At 41.2% G+C, this 12,500-nt stretch overlaps 1 protein-coding gene across 1 annotated transcript in view; it reads left to right on the forward strand.

Annotated features, from left to right (window-relative positions):
* Positions 1-12,500, forward strand: part of rasa3 (RAS p21 protein activator 3) — a 37,922-nt gene that overhangs the window by 4,293 nt on the left and 21,129 nt on the right. The window contains exons 2-3 of the mRNA XM_087178773.1: positions 10,033-10,150; positions 11,948-12,051. Coding sequence (XP_087034899.1) covers positions 10,033-10,150; positions 11,948-12,051 — 222 coding nt within the window. The remainder of the gene's footprint in view (positions 1-10,032; positions 10,151-11,947; positions 12,052-12,500) is intronic.

The raw sequence follows: 12,500 nt of genomic DNA on the forward strand, positions 1-12,500 counted from the left end.
TTTGGAAAAGTCGGTTTGTAGTGACAGAGCCCCCCCCCCCCCTTCCTTTGACAGCTGGCCAACAGAGGTTCCTAAACTTCCTACTGTCCAGACTGAATAGGAGACGTGGAGTAACGGGGAGAGGAATGTTTTAGAAACGCTTCATCGGACTCCCACTCTTATTTAGGGGAAGGGTTCAGGTTCCATTTTGTTTGTTAAGAAGAATAACAAGCTTCATATGAGGCTATGATTACATTAGTAATTTGTGTGTCATGGGGGAAGTAGTTTGCATACACCTCCAAATGTGTACATAGATACATGTGGTGTTGAACTCTCACTACGTTAGTGGTGAAACAAGTTAGGGCAAGCTGTATATTTTTTATGTCTATTTTATTGTCTTCCAACTGCTTGTGTTACATTAATATTTTGATCCAATCCATGATCAAGATGGATAATAACCCTGAGATTGCAAGTTGGACACAAGTCAAGTCAGTGGTTTGGGAAAAAAAAAAAAAAACGAGGTATGAACCGAACCGTGGATTTGAAGAGTCGTTACACCCCTAATATATACTGTATATATATATGCTAAGTTCTCCATTTTGTCCTGGAAGGACAGCTCTCTGGGAAGTAGTTTGCTGTAAACATGTGTGTTGACTGTTTAGACGCACAGCGTGTTTCGGTCCACGCAGCTTTAGGCTGGTGGAATAATCCGGGTTGGGTACAGTAGCTCTTCCTGCACTCAGCAACATGCCCTCCATGAGAACACAATACTAGGAATAGTGGGGAAGTATTGCCGTAGGCCCAGCATGCAGGGTCAGCAGGGGTAAATAAAGGGCTGGAGAGCTCACCCAGAGTGCCACTCCTTCAGGACGTCCTTCAGATGCCCTGTGGGAAAAGTCGACTCGATCCCTCCCTGGGATGACCTCTACCTGCTGACAATGACATAAGCATGAAAACATGTCCCATGCTGTACAGTAGAGAGAGAAATTCAAGTGTCAGAAGCAGTTTAGATCATTTCTGTGTGTTGTGTGTTAAAAAGCGAATTGACCTCAACAGAAAGTTTGTTCAAAACTTCTGTAACAAATGGCTCCACGCATGCTGAGTAAATCAGGTTTTGCAACAGTGTTCCTCTCCTCTGGCAACACCAGCAATGTCAGCTTGCCACATTACAGGGACTTACACTCAACTTACTCTCCCTTCTCCTGTGCTTGCAAAAGATATCATATCTTCTCACCACCGTGCATGCCAAGCCTGTTTGTGAGTGCGTGTGTACGTCTGTGTGTAGCAGAGAAAAAATGGGGACACTTGACCTTATTTTTAAGGAGTAACAGAGTAATTTGATAATTATGTAAATTGATAAAAAGGCTGGAGGGAGAGTAGAGGTTAAACTGTGTCCTGACCGGGTCTTTCGAAAGCTGTGAAACCAGCTCTGTCGGTTCAGCCTCCTTCTTGCTCTTCTAACTACACTCCACCGTGATACCACTCTGGTTTGAAAGATTGCACTCACATCCTGAATGAACATACCAGGTTTTTGACCCTGATTACATGCGAGCAGCCTATAAAGTTGATTGTCCCCATACAGTTTTACTTCACTGCATATGCCTGCGTTTATGTTTGTGGTTGTGTATTTTAGTTTTACTCAAGTTTTCCACTGAGACTAACAAATCTGTGTGAACATTAGCTCCAGGCTGCACTAGACAGAGAGTGAGTTTGATCAGTAACTGAACACTGGTTTATCACAGAGACTGTGGCGTGCAGCACAGCCAGCCTTTAACTGTGAACTCCCCTTTTTTTTTTTCCACACTGTTCCTCCTCATGCTGCCCCAGCAAATGTTGTGGTTGTGTGGAAACTTAATCAGCTCAGCTGGTTTCAGTGTGGGGTTATTATTCTTGGTGAACAATTTGGGACAAGCAGAACTGCATTTAAAAGTGTTAGGTTGGTACAGTGAGCTGTGAATGCTGCTGCTGTGACCAGCTAATAAACCAAACCAGCTGTTAAGCCAGAGAAATCTGGTTTAACATCTGGTATTGACACTGACAGGAAATGTGTAGATTATTAATTTCCAACATGTTTTGCTTCATCTGGGAAGTATCACTTGGTTTGTGGTTGATATATTCGTCAGTGTTTTAAATAGTACTGAGAACATGATTATGAATGGCAGTCAAGAGCACAAAGTTTGTAAAGATACTAAATATGTCGGGCTTAATTCCAATGTTTCTAAAGATGTTTCTAAATGATGCGCACAGTTTTATTGTTATGATGTAGCCATAGAAATATAGTGTCCTGGGCTTGTGGCTCAGTATCAGATGTAAATTCAGCTTCATTGAAGGACAAGTATATTCAGTGTTGTGTCATGTCAAACAGAATGAGGTCTTATTTATCTGACCTTTAAGCCACTTATAGTGATACTTCATCCAAACTCTGTATTTGTAATCAAGCATTCAGCCCATGAAAGGCAACAGTAAAAAGGTTTGTAGTTTTATCCTCTAACAGGTCATGCTGCTGCTCTGCCTGAATCTGTGTCTTTAGCTGTTTTTGGCAAAACTGTGATCGTTATAAACATAATAACCGGACAGTGGAGAAGTGGATTACGCTGCCGTAGTAATTTGCCGCAGTAATGAAGCTTTGTAACTGTCTGACTTCTCTGTTACTGACGTACAAGCTGACCACAGCCATAGCGGGTGAGGGTTTGATAGTGAAAAGATTCAGGTGGAGTGGAAATGAAATGGGGACACCAGGGTTGTAGACGTTTTCTGCCACAGTGGGTTTCAAGATTAGGTGTGGTAGCTTCAAAGCGGTGAATGCAGCTTTTGGTTATGAGTGTCGTGGTTTCATCTTCTGGTATCAAAACACAAGACTGTGGAGGTTTGTCGTTGTTTCTGTTTTGGTTTTGCCCTTAGTGGCAGCTATATTACCTTTTTGTCGATCACGCCACACAAAGTCATTTACCAGAGGTGTTCGCTTACATGGAATTGATTGGCAAAAGCAGCACCTTGAGAGGGCTGCCTCTCCCCCACAGGGCTACTGTCGGTCTGAATGTGGTCTTGTCTGGCTGAGCCAAGTTGCTTCCTGCTCATGAAAATAATTCACTGATTTGGCTTGTCCAGACTTTTACTTTGTAATTAGACCTAAGAGCTAGAACATAGAATCAAGCCATTTTATCTTTTTTTTTATGTATTTGTCCGTATGAACAGGTCTTGTTGGGCCCGCACAGCAAAATTGCCTCACAGAAGAGTGCTGATTTAGGTCTGGGTTTGAAAGACATGAGTGTTAATCAGGCAGGTTAGGTCTAATAAAAGACACTATCCAGCTGCATTGTGGGAAGTGTAGGGTCCAGGCCCATAGGGAGGGACTAAAAGTCAGGATATCACATTGTCTGCTTCACCAATTTTATTTTCATTCTTGTTTTAGTCGGTCTCTCACAAGTGAAAGTGTGTTATTATGTCACAGGAGAAACCCTTTAAGACCTGATCTTAACTCTGTTAATAATCAGATAATAATAATTGTATGTTGCAGCCCCAGTTTCAATGATAAAGAAACATTTTACTGTGGGATCAAAGCCATCCACAGAGTAGGCCTGTGCCTGTGTCTGTGTGCTTGTGAGAGGATGTAATGTTTTTATATTTAGTCCTTTTCAGAAAAAAAGTAATGACTTACAGTTTTGTTTCAGGTCTTGATTCGACTGTCTACTTCAAAACATCAGAGATTGAGCATTAATACTGAGATAATATATTGTGCTTTACAAGTTTCACTCCTTCTTTCCTTTCTCACGGTGTCTCTCTCTGCCTCACACACACAAACACACACACACACACACACACACACACACACTCACACACACACTCTCAGGGGTAACTGGGTTGTTCGCTGCTTTTTAAACTACATCTTGGATCCAGTCAAAATTCCTTTCTCCTCATCTCATTTCCTGTTGTAGCTTTCTCCAAAGCTAACCGCTCTCCAGTTCTCTATCTGGCTGACGTCTCTCTCTCTCTCTCTCTCTCTCCCTCCCTCTCTCTCTCTCTCTCTGCAGTCTCCCTCCTCTCTCGCCCTTGATTGAGTACACTGCTTGTATTTCTTCACCTCCTTAATGCCTCTACTTCATTTAGGCCTGCAAGTCGAGCATATAGCCACTGAGAGCGTTCACGCCTGTGTATCCTCGAATGTGTTCACGTCAGGGAAGATTACGAGTGCGGCCGTCTGAGCGCAGTCAACGGAGGAGGAAGAGGAACAAAGCTACACGTTCACTGCGTTCATTACGTTGTTTGACTCACTTGTGCTTCCTCATTTCTGCTGTTCTCGCCTCCCTTTCTTCACTTTCCTTCCTTCACTTTGAGGTGGGGAGTCTAACCTTTTTTTGATGCGTCGATCTGCTCCTGTTCACTTTCGCCCTCTTTGGGGTGTTCTTGTCATCATTATTTCGCCGCAATTCTGCTCACCGCCCCCGTGTTTTTCTTTGCGTGCACGCCACACAGCGTTCACACACACGTGCCAAGAGTGTCTTTGCTCTGTGTTGTTTTGCTCGGATACTAGGGCAAGATATTCTCCAAGGGCAGCTGCAGTGATGCTTGATGAAAAGAGAAAGCTGCTGCTGCTGTTGTTGTTTTTTTATTTTCTGCTTGTTTTGAATCAGAGAGAAAACACACCCTTGAGAGAAAGTAAAAGAGGGAGAGATGAAAAAGGGGAAGCAACTAGCAATACAGGAAAGTGAAATCAGGTTAAAGCTAATTTTGAAAAAGAAAAAACGAAAACGACTATGCAGGACAAACTACGTAGATGAGAAGCAAAAAAACAGGGCTTCAGACAGAAAGGAAAACAGAACACAGCAACTCATCAAGAGAGATTGATAAGCAGGCTGAGACAGGAGATTACACACTATGGTTTTACAATAAAGTCTTTAATCTAAAGTGTTGAATGGCAGGTTTACAGGAGAGGTATATCCTTTTGTAACAAACTCTCCATCAGACATAAACAGGCATGTATGCAAAACCAAAGCTTGTATACTCCACCCTTACTGTTGTTGTAAACTTCCCTTAAACTGACAAACTCTCTAGTGGCTGCTTCTTATCAGCTCATCCAGAAATATAAGACAACTGTGGAGCACTTCCCTCTCCCCTAAGCAGGAAGCAGGAAAGTGGGACCCCTGTTTCTATAACTGTGATAATGACTGGATTAATGCTGCTTGAGGGATCTTACTGGTGGGTTTACATCTTTCAGCCTAATAACTACAGATTGCATATTTTGCTATTACTGATGAGCTCACTTTGTTAATGTGCTGGGTAGTCCGACAGACTCAGTGTTCTCTGCTGCGTTAAAGTTGATTCATGAGTCAAGCAGACGGGATTATGGTTTTGAAGTCACACTGAAGTTTTTCTGTATTAAACCAGACCACAACCTTTCTCTAACCTTAACCAAAGTGCTTTTGTTGCCTGAACCTAACCACAGACAGGGCTCTGAATGTGAACCCCGGTCTCGTTGTGTGACAGTTGTGCGCTTTGTACTCCTGCCATCCACTCCAACCGCCTCCTGGCAACTCGACTGCCATTAATAAATGTAGCACTTCATTCATTTAAAAAATACGTTGCCTCTGCACACTGACGAATGACGGTAAAGTGATACCCAGTGTGTTAAAAAGGTGACGCGAAGGGGTCCTGACCAAGCGGGGTTCCTAACTGGCTTGCTAACATGAGCCACCAGTATGCGTACATTCAGGAGTCACCTGGTTTTGTTTACAGTTGGAGGGTTTGTGAATGGTCTTCTGGAGAGTTGTCTGCAGTCACCAAGGAAAAGCTACCTGCTGGATTCTCATTAAATCCCTCCAAACTGTACAGCTGCCTGCCTGTGAGCTGTAATGTCTTGTTTTCTGTTCCTACATGTCTTAAATGCAGAAGATGTGACTCTGGACAACTTTGACAGAGCTGTGCTGAGTAACAAAAAATGATGTAATTAGTAATGTAATGCATTAATTAATGTAATTAATGTAATGTAATTCATTTTTCAATAAGTCATTTAATTAATTAGTCAGTAATTAGTAACTGATGACAGTTTTTAAGTAACTTGCCCAGCACTACACATACATGGATTTTGCTTAAAGGTACTTTATGTACCAAAATACATTTTTCATGACACCGGTGGCCATTAAGTGAACTGCAGTTGATAGATGAATAAAGTAAAGTTACACTGTTATTATAGTTAAACTTTAAATTATATTTGAGACCATAGACTATTTTTGACTCTCCAGTGCTGGCACAGCGCTAAAAAAAAAAAAAAAAAAAAAAAAAAAAAAAAAAAAAAAAAAAAAAGGAATACAGAGATTGGTGTGGTAATGCGACTATTGACTCAAACTCAGAAAACCTTTCACCTGCAGTACCACACATCAACTAAACAAAGAAAGGAGATTTAAGACAACTAGATGTTCTTTGTGATGGATTACCTAAAGTATCTCTGACAAATTTCAAGTCTCTGCAGGTCGATTTTCATGTCGTATTAGCATGATTTGAAACCCCTGGCTGCTGGAAAAATGCAGAAAATGCACTCATCCACCTAAGATGGGTTGGAGAGAAAAATACACTATATGGAGTAAAAGATTTTCTAACACATATTAGATTTTATATATATATATGCAGTCATGTCCTTTTTAGTAGATGTTTTCCATTCTCCAGTAGCTCTCATTTTGGCACAGAGATTTGTTTTTACGTTGCAAGATGAGTCATTAAACATACACACAGATACACACACACAGAGCTGAGAAAGCCATGGTAATCCCATGATGTTTTGGTTACTAGGATGACCTGGATGGTGCAATCCAATCAAGGGACCTCACAGGTCATGAATGAGAGCGAGAGGAAAACAAGAGATTGGAGGGGATTCAGGAGTGCAGGGTGAATGAGGAGGATTTACAGGAGGGAGATAAAATAAATGTTGGCGAATAAGTGCGAGAGAAGCAGAGACAAGAGGGAGATCTAATAACAGTGGGAGGTAAAGGGATAAGGACAGAGATAAGAGAGATGTGCGTCATCACTCTGCTCTCTGTAAAATCTAATTGAAGCAGTAGCGTGTGCAACATGTTTTACAGCTCAGGTGTAGTTTTGATTTGTGAGTGAGTGTTGGTATTGTGACTTGTTGTGTAGTGATGCACGTAGTGTATGAATCAACCTCCGGAGAAGCGGTCATAACACTGTGTTGTATTACAAACCCCACAGCGGGCACTTGATCGCCTCTGTCTCAGCATGATTTTATATTTGTCCTCTGTGAAGCATTGTGGACTACAGCTAGAGATACCAGGGAGCTCCTCTTCAGTAACTGGCCATTTGTCACTGCAGCTTGAAATAATGTATTTTGCAAAGACTTCTTCAGTAGGAAGAGCACGTTGTGTAGAAGGGCAGAGCAGGAATAAAGGAGGAGTCTGGCATTTTTTAGGTTCCTTATTGTCAACAAGTGCTATTAAAAGCAAACCAAAACGGAAAACATGTTTTAAGCTGCCAGTATGCTTTATCAGAAGTGCTTTTTGGATGGTCGAATAGCTTTGGAAACCCCCTCCCCACATAGCTTTCAGATTTCTGTTGAGAACAGCCTCATTTGAGTGTGGCTCATCAGATCAACTATTAACACTTTCAATTTCCGATTACACTAGACAACAAACTAGTTCTGCTCAAGCACAACCGACCTGTATACTTTCTGACTTCCCCTATCCAAGCCCATTGGCTGCGACCGAAAAAAATTGTGCATTTTCTAAAACAGCTGCGAACTGTAGTTTTAGCAAATATGACTCAAGCAGTAGTAAATAGTGCATTTGTCAGGGACTGTTTTCAGCTGCGGATTAATACAAATTTAGGGCACCAGTGAGTATTTATGGCAGGAGGTTTTACTCAAAATAAACTACAACACCCATGTTCATTGCAATGAAGGAACATGTTGCAGGGTGATTTTTCTCTACAGTACATTGGAGCTCTATGGCACAGAGAAATAAGCTGTACCGGGTTAGGGCTACAAAGAAAACAACTGGCAGCAACATTTTGCTAGTTTTGGTCTTTTCATGGTATTTGTTGTCAAAAAGAAAACATCCTTTAGATGGTGACATATCAGTAGAGGATTTTGCTCCACTGTTTGGTCTCATGGCTGCAAAAAAAGCCTACGTGTGTAAATAAATCACAGGTTTTATCTTATGCTTCATGACTAATGTGATTACTAACCTCCTCTGAGTGACGGCACATGATACGTTTTCACCGTTGCAACACCAACTCTTCCTCCTGAAGCATTAAACTGGCACAGTGCTATACTGTTCTTGGGAAACCCTAGACAAAACCTGTCAGAACTGGATGGAAGTGTTGTAGCGTTTCCCATTCATAGAATTTATTTGATTGGCAGAATTCATGTGCAGATATATTGATTGGAAAAATGACTTCCTTAATCTGTTTTTGCTGTTTTACAGGCGGTTATCCAGTGTCAAATGTCAACGCTCTCCCCTTCCCCCCTTCAGGGTCGGCTGCAGGGCGTAAAACACTGCAGTGTGTATAACAGCAATATGTTGTGGCATAAAGCAGCTTAAGATTTCTACTGCTATGTATAGTTGAACCGTCTCTGAGTGCAGCAGCAGAAACGAGTTCCTTGTTTTGAAAGTTTATTTTACAGTCCTAACTAAGCAGCTACAAATAGGCGACACCAGTAGTAGAATTTTACATTATTTCTTCTGGAGAAGTGGTTCCCAAAGTGGAGATGTGTTCCATGATAAATACAAAGGGTTACAAAATGATTACACGGAGGAGAAACAAAAAAAAATTGTTTCTCATCATGTCTCATAATGTTTTTTTTCTGACTTTTCTCAGATATTTGCTCTTTTTCTTGTGAAACACTGTACACCTCTCCTCTTGAGGCCTCTAGAAATCCTTAAAAAGAAAGAATTTAAGAAGGAATAGTCAAAAGTAGATTAACAATTTCTATTTTATGGGGTTAAAACCTAAAATGTGGGGAACCACTGTTGTAGAGAATCGGGTTTTTAGGAGAAAGTGTCAGTTTGCAAACAGCAGCACCCACCCACTGACTCATGCTTTCACCAGAGGAAGCCACTCATTTAAAGTCAGAAATAACAGTGTAAGATTTGCCATAGCTCAGCTTGTCGGCTGAATGGCAGCATCAGATTCCCGTGCAGATAATGGAGCGTTATTGGAGCAAACAATGACAATGTTGGGTTAACACATGTGTAACTATAGACTACAGAGTCCTGTGGGTCCCTGGGGCAAAGAGACACAGAATAATGAACAGAGTCCCGACAAACATGAGCTAATATGGATCCATGGCTTCATAAAGGAGGATATATTGCTCCTCGGGGACTGGAGCACCACCTTTGTGGTTTTGTGTGTGTGTGTGTGTGTGTGTGTGTGTGCGTGTGTGTGTGCGTGTGTGTGTGTGTGTGTGTGTGTGTGTGTGTGTGTGTGTGTGTATATGTCTGTCTCAGTGGATGGTTGGACCACATTCTTGTGAAAGGGAGTGCTATCTGTCACACATGTTTGATGAACAGATTGAGCTTCAGCAGGATTCAGGAAATATCCCACGCAGATTCTTCCATTCACAGACAAGACACACACACACACACACACATATACAAACAAACACACACACACACACATATACACGCACAAAAACAGTCGTCACATGTGATTTTGAATGATAAATTGTTACTTTTGTGATTGTTACTTGATATTTGTGTCCGGTGCGAAAGTACTCGTCCTGGCAGAGTTAAGCTCATTATACCTGCTGTCGGATTAGGTGATGTAATGACAATGAACGTGTGTTAAAGAGTTATACAGTTATACAGCCTGCCAGCTCAGCCAAGACCCCCCCCAGCCCCCACCCCCATACATTCAAAGCTAAAACAGGTGTGAACTTACATAATGCTTTTTAAAAAAAGCCTTAGCCTGCTTTCAGTGTTCATAAATAAGTAATAGCAGCAGCAGTGTGCCTGAATAAACACATTGTTATTGCTTACAACAGCGTTCCTAAATAATAACTGCTCATTCTCTCCTTCCTGCTCTTTCTCCTCCTTCTTCTTTCTGCAGGAGAAGCAAAAAACATCCCTCCATACCCGGGGCCAAACAGGATGAGGGACTGTTACTGCACTGTCAACCTGGACCAAGAGGAGGTCTTCAGGACCAAGATCGTCGAGAAGTCACTTTGGTATGCCGAGGGCCCTTTCACCCTTTTTCTACATCTAGCTCTTTTTGTTTCTCATTTTTTCAGTGTGCATACACAGAAATGTGAAATCATGAAAGTCAAATCAAAACTCAGGGATGATAATGTCATTTTTTGTGTAACTCGCTGCCTCCCCAGCTGATTGGCCCGGAGCATCAGGCCACTGTTAAAAATGCCAAATGAAATAAATCTGAATAAATCAGATATCAGAATAGAAAAGAATACGGAGCAGCCACATTCATTCAGTCTGGAGTGCACGTTGTCGAGCGGTGGACAGTGCAGGAGGAAGAGAAAAGGTGGAGCTGGGAAGGGAGCACATTCAAAAGAGAAAATCCTGGAAGACAGTTCAGAAAAATTACAGATATGTTCATGAGTAAGGGACACGGTTAGAGTGTTTGCTTTAAAGATTTTTTTTGGCATATTTCACCGTTATTGGACAGATGATAGTGAAGAAACAGACAGGAAACAAGGGGAACGAGAGGGAATCAAACTGTGGATTTTGTGGTTGTCTGGCATGCACTGTAACCATTCAGCTACCAGGACACTCTGACATGGCAAGAGTCTCTCAGCACCTCACAATATCACAACAGTGTCACGATTTTATTCACGATTTATCTATTCTATATCTATTTATCACGATTTTAAAAGCAGGGGATGCGTATGCATGGAAATAATATAGTCAACAGAGACCTGTATACTCTCTGCTGTCAGTCAGAAGTACCTCCAGTTACTCAAAACTACAGGAGATTCATGATGATCAACACAAGTCCAATCAGAGTTCTGAGTAAATGCCAGGTGCAAAACAAACACTCCATTAATGCAGAGAAATTATACATATGAATATTTATTCATGTAGCCTTAATTATGGAAGTGCAAATGATGAAATCTTGATGTTTTTTTTTGTAGCAGTTTTTGTTTGTACTAATAAATTTCTTACTGGCATAAATGCTAAATATAAAAAATATTTTTTAAAAAGATTACTGTACATATACATGGTGTGTTGGGTGTGAGGACATTCTTATCATTCCACTCCGGCAGTGGTTTTAAGTATGGTATACAGTTTAAAGTATTTTGTTGTCTAAAGTTATCTTATTGAACTTTAATAGTATTTAAAGTATGCTTAAGATTTAGCATACCGTGAACGACACACTGAAGATGTGACGCAAATTTAAGATTTGACCAAAACCTAAAAAGTCACTCCAGTTCTCAGCAGATCCTGTATGTTTTATCACAGCATTGCATTACTTAAAGATTATGGATGGCTGAATAGACCTTTTTTTTTTGTTTGGCCAGATTGATGAAGAGCTCATTCCTGCATAAAGTTGAACTACATGCTTTTAATGATCCTGTATTCATGGGATGGTTTGTAAATGCAGCCGTGCCTCTGTCTGTCTTTATGTCTACTGAGTAACAGAAGACGTCAGTCATTGTTGGCAGCAGCCCTGGAGGCTCAGCTCACGAGATTCTCATTGCCGTGATTTCTATGGTCATAGTTTAGGTAAGGCAGAGTGTGGCGGTTGATGGACCTTCCAGCCACTGGTCACAAACAGGCCTACTGTTCGACATGGCAACATGTAGATACATGTGGTCTTGATTTTATGTCTGCCGATTGATTAATCGACAAACATATACATACAAATAAAATTAGCCCGACATTTCAGATCTACACTCTGCTGAAACTAAATGTCTCAAACTGCATTTGTGTTTGTGGTAAAAAACACGCTCTGTCAGACAAGAGGAGCATCTAATCACAGTTTGTGTTGTGTCTCCCATCACCTCCAGTCCGTTCTACGGGGAGGACTTCTACTGTGAGATCCCACGAAGCTTCAGACACCTCTCCTTCTACATCTTCGACAGGGACGTGTTCAGGAGGGACTCCAGCATCGGTGAGTAAACAGCTGCTCCGTCTGTTGTAAACTCATGTTTTCACACCCAACTGTAACCCAGCTTGGAAGATGAATCGAGACTCTCTTGATTCATGGTGAGTGTTTGGAAGGAGATATAAGCCACAGCAGGCTTCACTGAGATTTTACAGCAACTAAAGCATGTCAGGTGGCTTTTTACTTTTATGAAACAGCACTAGTACTGCTGTGGTGTTATAAAGCATAACTCACAAACATTGAATGTGTTTAGCTTTTGGACTCTTGTCACTTTGAGCTTTGGAAAATATCATATTCTTGTTTAACTAATCCCAGACATTTTAACGACGAAGCGATTAACCTATTATACGAAAAATCAACAGATAAATGGATATTGAAAATAACTCTAAATTTATTTTATCAAAGCAGTTTAGTCATTTCTATAGCAACTAAACAGTGTGTGTGCTAATGACACA

The sequence above is a fragment of the Seriola lalandi genome, unplaced genomic scaffold, assembly GCF_002814215.2.
Source record: "Seriola lalandi dorsalis isolate HSWRI2012SDOR001 ecotype SW California unplaced genomic scaffold, Sedor1 jcf7180002054735, whole genome shotgun sequence".
Taxonomy (NCBI): domain Eukaryota; kingdom Metazoa; phylum Chordata; class Actinopteri; order Carangiformes; family Carangidae; genus Seriola; species Seriola lalandi.